At 58.1% G+C, this 12,525-nt stretch overlaps 1 protein-coding gene across 7 annotated transcripts in view; it reads left to right on the plus strand.

Moving 5' to 3' along the window:
- Positions 1-12,525, plus strand: part of MGRN1 (mahogunin ring finger 1) — a 49,410-nt gene that overhangs the window by 21,814 nt on the left and 15,071 nt on the right. For all 7 annotated transcript variants that reach the window (XM_072942607.1, XM_031686974.2, XM_072942605.1 and 4 more), the window contains exons 3-9: positions 578-666; positions 1,329-1,475; positions 2,739-2,856; positions 8,045-8,111; positions 8,890-8,939; positions 10,597-10,644; positions 11,831-11,899. In XM_072942607.1, coding sequence (XP_072798708.1) covers positions 578-666; positions 1,329-1,475; positions 2,739-2,856; positions 8,045-8,111; positions 8,890-8,939; positions 10,597-10,644; positions 11,831-11,899 — 588 coding nt within the window. The remainder of the gene's footprint in view (positions 1-577; positions 667-1,328; positions 1,476-2,738; positions 2,857-8,044; positions 8,112-8,889; positions 8,940-10,596; positions 10,645-11,830; positions 11,900-12,525) is intronic.

Genomic DNA, 12,525 nt, shown 5'->3' on the forward strand with positions numbered 1-12,525 from the left:
CCTGCAGTTGTAAGAAGTGATGCAGAGAGACTCCATGTGTGTGCCCTTTACCCAACTTCCCAGCGACAGCGGCTCGTGAGACTCAGTGTCTCAGTGCGTTGTCACGATGTGCACACGCTTCGCACATGCCACCAGCTTTACAGCACCTGTGTGTGTGCGTGTGCGTGTGCATGCTCGTATCCCTTCCAGAATCTGTGCTGACCATCTTCCTTGTGTGGAGGGTCCACCTTGTTCAGAGCAGCAGTGGGACGGCAGGAACGTGGCCTGAGAGCCCGAACCCTGACCACTGCTGCCAGGGACCCTCGAGCCACAGGACATTAGCGAGGGGTCCTTGCTGGAATTGGGGGACCGTGGCCACATGGCCGGAACCCTTTAGGGCACTTCTGGTCCCGGCTCCCCCACGTGCTGGCCAGGTTGTCTGTGGCTTCTTCGAGGTAGATGAGGATAGTGCCGTCCTGTGGTCAGTGTGAGGGCCCAGCAGTACCAGGCAGGGTTGTGACCGTTGTTCTGATTAAGCCATGTGTTCTCTCCCCCGCCATGCCCTGGGGGTTACCTGGAGTTGCTGTTTCTCTCCTAGTTTCCTTACGTCACCCCTGCCCCCCATGAGCCGGTGAAGACGCTGAGGAGCCTGGTGAACGTGCGCAAAGACTCCGTCCGTCTCGTCAGGTAACCCTTCACCCCACCCTGTGGGGCGCTGTGCCCCAGGGCCCTGATGCTTGGGAGGAGAGGTGCTGAGTGACCCCCACCCCCACCCCCCGTGTGTAGAGTCAAGACTCACCTCCCAGAGCTGCCCCTGCATGAGGGTAGGAAAGGGAGGGGCCAGCAGGATTCGCCTGTGGAGGTCCAACCCTTAAGCCAGGGTCTCAGCCAGGCACCTGTGCCCCAGGGCCATGGGCTGTATCTGGAGACAGTCTTGGTTTTCCCAGCTGGGGACTTGTGCCACTGGCATCTGGGGAGCAGAGACCAGGGGTGCTGCTGAGCAAGCACCCTGTAGGGCACAGGACACCCCCACAGCCAAGAATGGTCCAGCCCTGAATGTCAGTGGGTTAGGAACTACTTTAAACTTGGAAGACCTGCAGCATCTGGGGCTGCCTCTAAACCAAGGACTCATCTCCCTTCCTGTGGGCAGGAGGCAAGGGAGGGAGGACCCTGCGTTGTTGAGCCTTATTGTCTAAACAGGAAACAGCCCTGCATTCCTAGAAAGGTGGGACACAGCCAGGAGTTGACTCTGGGGGCCCCTCGGCGGGGGTGGTGTGTGTGGTGCAGGATGGGGATGCCCTCGCAGACGTGGCCCCTGACCTGCCCCTGTCCCTATGCGTCCTCGGCAGGTACAAAGATGGTGCTGACAGCCCCACTGATGACAGCGAGAAGCCCCGAGTTCTCTACAGCCTGGAGTTCACCTTTGATGCCGATGCCCGGGTGGCCATCACCATCTACTGCCAGGCGGTGGAGGAGTTCCTGAATGGGACAGCTGTGTGAGTCCCCTGGGGCCTGGCAGAGTAGGGGTGGCAGGCTGGCCCAGCAGTTCTGCTTCTGTCTGTACATTGTGTTTGAGCTTTCGGGGATTTTATTTGAAATGAAGGCCATGCTGGCCCCCAAAGTTGGAAGTCTGCAACTTCAGGAGGACCACAACAGGGCTGCCTCCAGGCTGCTAGGCCAGACCTGGGCAGAATGAGCAGAAATGTGCCCGCTTCCGTCCTGTTGGAGAAAACCCCTTGGAGGCCAGATTTGGTCTGGAGAGTGGGGCGGTGGCTGAGAACTTGGGCTTTTGAGTTCGTGTGCCAGCAGCCCCTCCCTTAGTGCCAGTCTCAGGCCAGACATGCCAGGGCCCTCGAGAGCATCCTTTGTCCCAGAGACTGAGGGAGGCCCCAAGGGTAGCAGGTGTGTGTAGGGTGGAGGGGGGCGGGTAAGGGTCATGTGTTGGATTCCGGCATAGGGAGATGCCAGAGTTTATCAGGATTAAACATTTGGGCGCTGCTGGACCCAGCCCTTCCTTTCCTGGGGATTTACCTTGGGGATATGCTTGCATGCGCGGCTAAGGTGTGTAGAAGAGGGTTCCGGAAGCTTTGTTTGGAATAGCAAGATGTCGGAGACCACCAGGTGTCCACTGATGGGGGCCTGACTGAATCACTCAGAGTAAAGCTGTGGGAGTCCACACAGTGTCCTAGAACACGGCACCTCACCTGCGGTGATTCTGGGACGGCTCTGGGTGCCGCATAGTGAAGGGCAGAGTGTAGGTGGACTGCTGTTTGAATATTAAAGAAGAGACACCAGCGCACACAGGCATGGTTAGCCTTGGCTTCCCCGGCAGTGATGTGTGAGTTGCGGACAGCGCAGAGAAGCAGGTGGCTTGGAGCAGGCCTGAGGGCAGGGAGTGGGGGTCCCTTTACTGTGTGCATTTTGGTGTCATATTTATTCAAAAAAGTCAGCAAACCATAAAGACCAAAGGGAAAAGTGTAGCCAAATCTGGAAGGATAATAGCTGTTGGGTAGGTGTGGGCTCTGGAAGGCCCCGCTGGGTCAGAGCCGGTGCTGCGAGGGACACGTGGCCATGCAGGCTGGCCTCTGCCCCACCAGAGAGGGGCTGGGGCTTGCGTGGTGGGGACCTGCCAGTCAGGTTTCTCCTGGGTCCCCCAAGAGGCTGGTGGCTGCCAGCCACGTTTCAGTTCCTGTGCGCTGGGGGGGGGACGGGGTGAGACAGAGTGTTTGTCTCACCGTCCTTTCTTGCTGCTTCTTCAGCTACAGCGCCAAGAGCCCAGCCCTGCAGTCCGAGACCGTCCACTACAAGCGGGGCGTGAGCCAACAGTTCTCCCTGCCCTCCTTCAAGATCGACTTCTCGGAATGGAAGGACGACGAGGTAGTGTCCTGGCTGGGCCCCCTTCCCCCGGGCCCTCTGCCTGAATTCCTTCCCTTCAAGCGGGTGACACAGCGGGGCCTGTGCGCTCAGACCCCTCTCGTGGTTGGTGAGCGTCAGGGGTGGCTGCTGACCAGGGCCTGTGCGCTCAGACCCCTCTCGTGGTTGGTGAGTGTCAGGCAGCTGCTGACCGGGGCCTGTGCGCTCAGACCCCTCTCGTGGTTGGTGAGCGTCAGGGGCGGCTGCTGACCGGGGTCTGTGTGCTTAGCCCAGCCGGGCGTGCCAGGATCGTGGAGCATGGTTTGCTCCAGGCCTTGGCTGGACTGGACGATTGCGGATGGCTGGAGCAGCGGCAGTTAGAGGCTCCTTACTGGGCTTTGGTGCAGTTGTCGGGGCCACGGGACTGGCAGCGTGGCAGGACGCCTTCCATCTAGTGGTTCCGCATAGTTGAGGACGTGGAGGGTGCTCATTGCAGCTCTGTCTGTAATACTAAAATTGGAAACCAACTACGTGTCCACCACGGGGGGGTTGGTTGGTTTACCGATGTTATGGGAACCACCTGTGTGCATAACACGGGCACCATAGCTCTTCCGTTCTGGGATGAAATGCAGCCCTAAAGCAGCTGATGGAGCTGTGTCTCCTGGGCTTGGAGCAGAGCATGATGCAGACAAATACCACAAAATCTCATGTATGTGACGGCCACAGACCACACACGCCCTCTCTGCAGGTACATGTGTGTGTATGTAATCCTTGAGGAAAAGCCAGAGAAGATTCCCATCAAGCTGAAGACAGTGGCTACCTCTGCAGAGGGTCGTGGTTATGAGGAGGAAACACACACACACACACACACGCACACAATACGTCTACAATGTGAGTGTTCATACTGTGTACACCTCTGACTTATTAAAAAAAACCCAGATTATTAAGATATAATTTATATACCATAAATCTCACCCATTTTCAGTGTGTAATTCAGTGATTTTTAGTAAACCTGTGATCACAGCCATCAGCACAATGCAGTTTTAGGACATTTCTCTCCTCCCGGCAGGATCGCTCGTGCCCAGTGACAGTTAATCCCTGCTCCCACCCCCGGCCCCTGGTTCTAGTCTGCTTTCTGTCGCCATAGGTTTGCCTGTTCCGGACATTTCACGTGGATGGAATCAGGCAGTATGTGACCTTTCGTGTCTGGCTTCTTTCACCTGGCTGAATTCTCTCTCTCTCTTTTTTTTTTTTAGTAAAAGGTAGTCACGTATTATGTTACTAAAATACGCGAGGGGGAAGGATTGGAGGTAGCGGGGCATGGTGTAGTGTGGTAGGTTCTGGGTCACGGGGACATCAGCCGTGAAGGCCTCACCCTGGTGGTTGCTCCCGGCCGTGTGTGCTTGCTGGTTGAGCAACAGAAGCCACCTCTGTGTTACTTCGGGGAGAATATTGGGTGTTCAGGGAAGGTGTGCGGTCATTGGAGTCAGAGGCAGAGCTGTCGTTGGAGTCATTGCAGCTCTGTGCAGCAGCCCTGTGCCGTCAGGATGGTCCCATCCCTGTGGGCACCACCAGTTCAGATGCCCTGCAGGTGTGTCTGGTCCCGCCCACCCTCCCGTGAATGGGGAGGGAGATGGGGGCTGGGAGGGCAGGGAAGTGAGTGCTCCTGCCCCTGGTGATCTGTGGGGTGGCCAGGCTGAGGCTGCACCTCAGCTTGGTGACCTCTGTATAGTCCAGTCTCTTGGCATTTTGGCCCCGAAACAGACCCCCTGTACATTTGCAGAAGTACTGAGTCAAGCCAATGGTTTGGGTCCCTTGTCCTGGGGGCCTACCTGACTCGTAAGCCCGTCTTGAGTGCTGCATAGGGGCACCCCCTTTCCTGCCTCAGTGCATCAGGGAGCCCGCATCCCTGACTTGTCAGTGTGTGGTGCAATGGGGCTGGCGGGCCGCCACCCTGGGCCTATCCAGCCTTGTTATCCCAGGACCCTGTCCTCGTCTTTGCCCTCTCTTGAGTATCACCTCAGCTAATGTGTTCTTGAAACCAGCTCAGTTTCTGTTACATGTGTCTTTTTACTGCAGTGGAACCGCAGTGACATGCAGTACACTCACAGTGTATGACCACTGTGCCATTCTAGCACATTCTCATCACCCAGAAGGAAGCCCTGCACCCACCCATTAAGCAGTCACTCCCCTTCCTCCCTCTGTTGCGGGTATTTTTAAATGGAAACGTCATTAGTCATTCCTATAGCTGGGAAACTGCTAAGCTTTGCCATAAATAGAAGGTTCCAGAAATTAAGCTTACGGAGAGCAGACCAGTGCTGTTACGTCCTGGCATGATGTCATTGCCTGCTGAGGGCGTTGAAGAGGGTGTTGGCAGGTGGTTGAGACCTGGTGGACACTCTGGATTCAAACCCAGGTTTCTCTTTATCCCAGGGTTTCTCAGGCTCGGTGCTCCTTTGGGTCCTGGTCATTCTTTGGTGGGGACCGTCCTGATGTCCAGGGAGAGCTGGGGTCATGGTGCCCCTGTCATCTCCACCTCTGTCTCTTGGCCCAGCACTGGGTCAACCAGTGTAGTCATCCACTGGGTTTACAGAGTCAGCTGAACGAATGCCATGTGTGGGGTGCTGCCCTGGGCTCTGGGATGACACGTGGTCCACACTGTTCGCGGGAGGCTCCTGGAAGGCTGCTGCAATAGAGCCTTCAAAGCAGCGTCTGTGTCAGGACCTTTCTGATTGCAAGTGACAGAAACACCTCAGTCTGGCTTAAGAAAACCAGGAATTTATTGGCATAGGTTCTGAAAAAGCTGGATGGCTTGTGGTGTCCTCCAGGGGCCTGTGTCTTCAGGACAGGTGTACTGCTTCTGAGCTGACCACACGCTACTGCTGCCCTGCAGACCAGTGGAGTGACGGGTGTGGTCCTGGCCTGGATCCCAGAGTGCTCAGGTGGACAGTCCCAGGCCCCGCTCAAGACAAGGGCGTACTGTTCCCCTGGCCAGGCCACATAGACCCAGGGTGGGAGAGGAGTTGTTCCCAGATTTTCCCAAGGAAAGTTGGGGTGCTGCCACCTAAGAAGGGCACTCGAATGCTGGGCAGGCAGACAACAGCCATTTGCGCTTTTTCAGTAGGGTTTGAACAGATCACGGCAGGAGGCCCGTGTTGGGTCAGGCTTGATGAGAAAAGTCTGGAGGACAGAAGTACCAGGTGGCCTTTCCCAGGAGCTGAGAGAGCACAGGTGGGCGAGGCCTGGAGGCTACTCTGACTCTCACTGTGCATGAAGCATCGGGCAAGTTATGCCACCTCCTCAAGCCTGGCTTTCCCATCTGTCATCTGGAGGTGGAAACAGCCCCTTCCTCTAGGCTGGCTGTCCAGGTCCACACGGCAGGGGTGTAGAGGGCTCAGTTAGCCCAGGCTCCCCGCTGTGAACCCTGCTGCCCGGGGGGCCGGAGAAGAGAGGCTGGGGTCACTGCCTGCTGGTGGAGCCCCCATCACTCCTCCCCAGACCCACGTCTGTTACTCCCCCTGTCAGCTGGCACTGAGGCCACACTCAGCGAACCCGGGAGAAAGAAAAGGCAAAGCACGCAGCAGCTCTTCGGAGCAGGAGGCCGCCCACGTCCGTGATGATGGCCACGTTCCAGCAACCGGTGGAAGCGCAGGCGGCGGGGCTGCACAGCACGGGGCACTGCTCCCCTTCCAGCTCTGTCACCCGGAAGGCCGCTCCTGCCCTCGGTTACAGCCTCTCAGGGCAGCGCCTGAGCGCTGCACCGGGTGTCACTGTCATTGTTACCACTGGGTGACGTTGGATTGGTCGTCGGCAGGATCACTCCATGTGCCCTGACGCAGGGTGGGGAGGGCAGAAACAGCGTGCAGGGGGCCCTGTCCCCAGGATAGTCATAGATGACATGTGACTCCTGTCTCAGGTGATTTCCCACAACCCTGTGGGTCACTGAAGAGCAAGGCAGGAGCACAGAAAGGGGGTCCCTTCCTCTCCCAAGCCCAGGCTTGTGTGGTTCTTGGATAGGCCTGGACACGTCCCCTACCTCCCCGTGTGTAACTGTATGCACACATGTCCCCACCAGGTCAAGGGTGCTGGAGGCCCTACCCTGTGTGGTCCTGCGAGGCCCTCCCCGGCCACCTCCCTCCTTGGCCACCCACCTCCTTGGATGCCACTGTCTGAACACACGCAGCTTCGAGTGGCTGGTGCTCACCGCGTGCTCTCCCAGGCACCACACTCAGGGCCTTTGTGTAGGCATGACTTCTGTCCCTTTTATGTGGATTGGGTAACTGAGGCTCGAGTTGTAGAGCCAGACCCGAACCCAGCCAGCAGTGCTGAGTCTGCCCTGTCCCAGCACCTGGCCTCTCCAGGCCCTGCTGCCCGCTGACAGCCAGGGACCTACCTGGCATCTTCTCCACGGCGGGTGTGTTCGGCTGAGCACCTCTCCCCATGGGCTCTGTGTGACCTGCCCGTGGGCCCCGGGGTGAGCAGACGTGGAGGCTGTGCCCGAGGGGACACGTGGGTTGGGGAGGGGCCTGCAGCTGGCAGGGATCCCCGAGGGTTTTAAGCTGGAGGAGAAGGAAGAGGGAGAGGAGGTTTCTGGGTGAGCTCGGACGAACCATGTGATCTTTTTCACTTTCCTTTCGTCATTGTTTGGGGTCGAGCCAGGTACCTTTCTTCACAAGGTTGAACACGGCATCTCTGTGGTACCCAGTACACCCATGCCCAGGGTAGACCCAGCAGAGTCAAAAACGGGCTCAGGCCCAGGCAGCAACCCTCACCAGAGCCCAGGGCAGCCCAGTGTCCGTGGGCAGGTGAATGGACGTTGTCAGGCCGGGCAGGGGTGCTGCTCGTCCTGGAGGAGGACGCGGCTGCGACCTGGTGATGCTGAGTGAGAGAAGCTGGGCACAGATGACAGTACCGTGTGATCCCATTTCTCTGAACATCCCGTAGGGGCCAGTCCGCACAGGAAGCAGGGTGGAGGCTCTGGGACTGGATGCCGACTCCTGCTAGGGCTGCCGGAGATGTTCTGGGAACCGTGGTGCTGACGGTCACGTGACCTTAATGGATGTACCTCATGACACTGAATCTCAGATCACAGATGTGCCGTTTTTATTTGTTTTACCGCAGAGAAGAAAAACGGCATCTGTCTTTCCTCAGCACTTTGTTACCGCGACGCCTCCTGCTCACTCTGATCATTCTTGCCTGCTTTTCTCCTCAGTTGAACTTTGACCTGGACCGGGGTGTGTTTCCAGTGGTCATCCAGGCCGTGGTGGATGAAGGGGACGGTGAGTTGCCTTCCCCCCGTTCTCCCTTCCGGGCACGCGGACCCACGTGGAGGGGCCACTTCCCAAGTCCCCTCTCACATCAGTCGGCCGGGGGCAGTTCACTCCAGAGACAGTGGAAGACGTTGGCTCAGCCCGACAAGCAGGTGTGGGGCTGTGGGGCTAAGGCACCGAGCGCTCCGTCCCCTCTGGGCAACGCTGCCCCTGAGCCCTCTCAGCTCCCCTTCCAGCTTCTTCTCCTGACTCAGGCACTCCTAGCCAACCTGTCCCCTCCCACTGTGGCAGAGCCATGCTGACAGCTAGACAGGCCTCCGGTTCTGGGGTCCACCCCGCAGGGAAGTGATGAAGACAGCAGGGAGTGGCCGGGCCCTGTGCTCTGCTTCTGGCCTGGTGGATCCCTCCCCGCCCCTCCTCCTCCTGCCAGTCCTGCTGATCTCTCCCTTGCCACCACCATGGGCTTTGGGGGTCCCAGGCCAGGGTACAGATGCTGGAGCCCTGCCAGGCCCAGGCTTGTCCCCCAGCTCCTTGGCACCGCCGAGAGGTCCCTCCGTTTGCTGAGTGAGAGCTGGCTGTGGGCAGTCAGCAGTGGCAGCTCTGGGGGACAGTGAGGTGTGGGTCGGAGGGAGCCATAGGGCCCCCCAGGCAGAGGAAAGCGAGATGAGGATGAGCCCTCCAGTGGGTCTGGACTCTGCCTGCAGGGGAAGGAGAGATGCTGGAGAGAAGCAGCCCAGGGCGGGGGGCCAGGGGCCGGCTCTGACCCCTCTCCCCTCTCTCCTGGCAGTTGTGGAAGTGACCGGCCACGCCCACGTGCTCTTGGCCGCCTTTGAAAAGGTAAGTTCCCCCTGCCCCTTACTATCCTGGTGATCCCTCATTTGTCATTGTATCCTGCATGCAGTAGGCGCCCCATGAATGCTGGTGGGGTGGACGAGCGTCTGCCATCTGCCTAGCACGGCCCTAGACATGCAGGCTCTCCTGAGGTCCCCAAGCTGGGGATGCCCTGCATGTAAAGAGGCCATTTACATCAAAGGCTTCACTTACAACTACCTTTATGGTTATGTGTGTTTGAACTTAGGATTTGCCCCTTTTTTCCACGTAGACGTGCATCCCCAGGCCCTTGGCTGTTGACGTTTTGTGGTCATGTTTATGATGTGTGGTAGGGATGTTGGTGGTGAGGACGGTTAGCCTCACCGCTGGCTCTGCATTAGGGCATCTTGAGTTCTAGGGACAGTCCTTTCGCTGACACTGTTGTTCCTGGGGGCCAGCGAGTTCCCTGTGTCTGTCCACACAGCGAGCGAGTGCCTGGCTGTATTGGGACAGGATCTCTGCTCATCGAGAGCCCTGCTGGCCACAGTTGGGCATGTTCCCCTCTCTGAAAGTGCCACCCCCAGCCCCGCAGTGGTCCTTGACATTGGCCGGCGCTCTGCAGTTGTGAAGTATTTTCAGCACCAGCCTGTAGCCCAGGTGGACAAGGAGCAAGGACTCTGTGAGGAGACCAGGCTCAGACTTGTTCTGAACGTCCTGCCGACCCCTGGTCTCCTCGGCCTGGTGTGTATCTGCAGCCCTGAGAGCCTGAAGTACAGAGCCCAGCTCCTCCCTGTGATCCAGGTCTTTCTGGATCCCCCAGAGTATCAGTAGAGCTGGGCCTGGGCCCCCTCAGGCGAGGCTGGGTCTGTGCACCCCCTGGTCTCCCAGGGCCATGGTGACGCCAGTGCCCGCGTGGAGGTGGCCCTCTCCCTTTCTGGGCTAGCCAGCTGCAGGCACCCCAGTTCGGCCTCGTCGGAGGCGACAGTCACTGTTTCCCCATCATTGTGTTGTGGCGAGGCATTGGGCCATCACTGGCGGACATTCCATTCTGTGCCTCTGGTATAGAGCTCAGTGAGAAACTGCCTTGTTTTTGGAGTGCAGCGCACTAGAAACATCCGTCGGAACCGTCAGCCTCACAGGAAACTCTGAGTGTTGTTCTTGATCAACTCAGAAGGGGTAGCTGGTGAGCGAGAGTGCAGATCTGGTGCCTTGGCTAACTGCGTGGCCTTGGAGCCGGGTGCCTTCCCAGATGCCCCCGGACTGGTCTGCTTTGTCGTGTCCCCGTGGCTCTTGGAGCCTCGGGCCTTCCTCTGTGCATGGGTGTGCGGTGTCCTTGTGTCATGTTCACGTTAGCCCGGGGAGTTCTTGGAGGGCTAGAACTGTTGGCTTGCTCTGCTTCTTGCCTCTGGGGGAGCATCTGTCCATCGTCAGATTTTGGCTGATGGTGGTGAACTTGAGTGTACTTGGGAACTGCCTGGGAGAGCTAGATTTTTTAGGTCTGGGTAGGACCTAGGAGACGATATCTTGGAAAGACTCTGGGTGGTTTTGAAGCCACACCTTGAGAAACCCCGGCCTTGCTCTGAGTCTTCTTGTAGCCCCTCCATTTTTTCAGCTGTGGCTGTGGGTTGACTGAGAAGAGGACGTCAGCGCAGCCGAGTTAACCTCTGTGTCTTTCTCCCTGCAGCACGTCGATGGAAGCTTCTCCGTGAAGCCTTTAAAGCAGAAGCAAATTGTAAGTCCTTCAGAAGAAACATTGTGAGCCCTTTTGATGTGAAAGGTACGCGTGCACACATGACCCAGTAGTCTCTGTGGATTATTCTCCCTGGGCCACCTCGGCCGCTGTGGGCCCTGGGCTCCGAGAGTCAGGGTCAGGGTCACCTGCATACCCGCCATGTACCTGCATTGACTGTTGTGGCCCTGAGTCTTGTCTGCCTTGAACTTAGTGAGAGTTCAGTAAATGTTTGCTGAATGAACAAATGCCGGATGGAGAGAGGAAACAAGAAACAAACGCTGCAGCCTCCCCTCTTCCTATTTACAAGTTGCTGACGATACCTCCGTGTGGGGCAGACTTGGATTGACTTAGTCCATATTTGAGAGGAAGGACGGGATATCTTGGAAGCAGTGGGAGCTGTAGACCAGTACAGCCTTTTTCTGGGGTCGGTGATCCCCACGGTCCAACACCAGGAAGAATTATCCCCAGTGGGCTCCCACTTACGTACTGTGAGGGTTTAGAGGATGGGGTCCCCTGAGCTGTACCTTTGGCTACAGTGGGGTCTGTTTCAAAAGTCGTGATTATTAGGTTGTCCTTGTGTGAAGCTGCTCAGGTGTGTCAGCCACAACCCAGGAATGATGTTGGTGAGTTTTTTAAAAGAGAGGTCAAGAGAACTCTGGCAGATCCAGCTCTTGGGGGTGACAGGAGGGCCAGAGACCCCCGTGATGGCCAGAGACCCCCGTGATAGCCAGGACCCTGGTGTCAGGAGAGCTGACCTGCAGGGCTGTGGCTGTCAGGACGGATGTCTGTGGTCTGTGAACTGTAATAAATACAGTAGCTCAGACCACTTCTGAACACAGTCAGTGTGAGGCCCGGCTCTGGTCACTCCCGTGGGGCTGGTGACAGGTCCAAAGTGGTTTTCCTCTAGGCTTAGGCTGGGTAAGGTGAGTGTGTAGGGCTTGGCTCCAGGCCCTCTGGAGTGCGCAGACCCCTGGCCCAGCCCAGTGCCCATGCTGCCTGTGGGCGGGGCAGATGGCTCTTTTCCCCTCCCGTCGCCAGTGATACCTGCTCCCTGGGTTGCCAACCACGCCTGCCCCAGGACCTGAACCCAGCACCCAGGAGAGGGTGTTGGGCCAGGTGGGTGCAGAGGAGCCCTTGGTGGGGGTGGGGTGGTGGGCAAATGCCCAGACACCCCTCTGCTCTCCAGGTGGACCGGGTCAGCTACCTGCTGCAGGAGATCTATGGTATTGAGAATAAGAACAACCAGGAGACGAAGGTACGCACTCGTGGGGCTGCTGGATGCCGGGCTGAGCTCGCTCCCCAGTGCTCCTCCCACCTGTGACCTGCCCGGGGCCCGCTGTCCTGACCAGGGGCCTGCAGATGAGCAGATGAACTGGTTTCCTGCCATGCCTTCCCCTGGAGGCCCCAGACTCCAGCACTTTCCCTTAAGCGTTAAGAAGTTAAACCGAGTCTATGGGCCATTTTGTCCTTTTCCCAGCAAATTCACCGGCTTGTTACCCTCACTGGGTTGCCGGCTGTTAGGTGGGTCAGGGCGGCCTAGGGACGTGGGGCCCTCCTGCCTCAGGCATAGCCGGTGCCGCCTTGGCCTTTCCCTCCCTTTTCCTTCACTGCACCCGCCAGCCGGCTCGACCTCTGACTCCTGTGACAGGAACCTGGTGGCCCATAGAGCCAGGGAGTCAACCTGTGCCTTTGTCATCATCTTAAGGCACGAGTGAAACTGCCGCCTCTTCTTAAGAATCTCTGGAGTCTCATGCCAGCTTCCACGACGGCTGGAACTGGCTGGAAGCCGGTGCTCTCTGCCCGGTTCGTGTGTCTGCACCAGAGGTCGGCCGACTTCCTAGAGGGCCGGGTCTTTGTCGTCCTCAGCCTCATGGGCCCTGC

This window comes from Vicugna pacos, chromosome 18 (genome assembly GCF_048564905.1).
Source record: "Vicugna pacos chromosome 18, VicPac4, whole genome shotgun sequence".
Taxonomy (NCBI): domain Eukaryota; kingdom Metazoa; phylum Chordata; class Mammalia; order Artiodactyla; family Camelidae; genus Vicugna; species Vicugna pacos.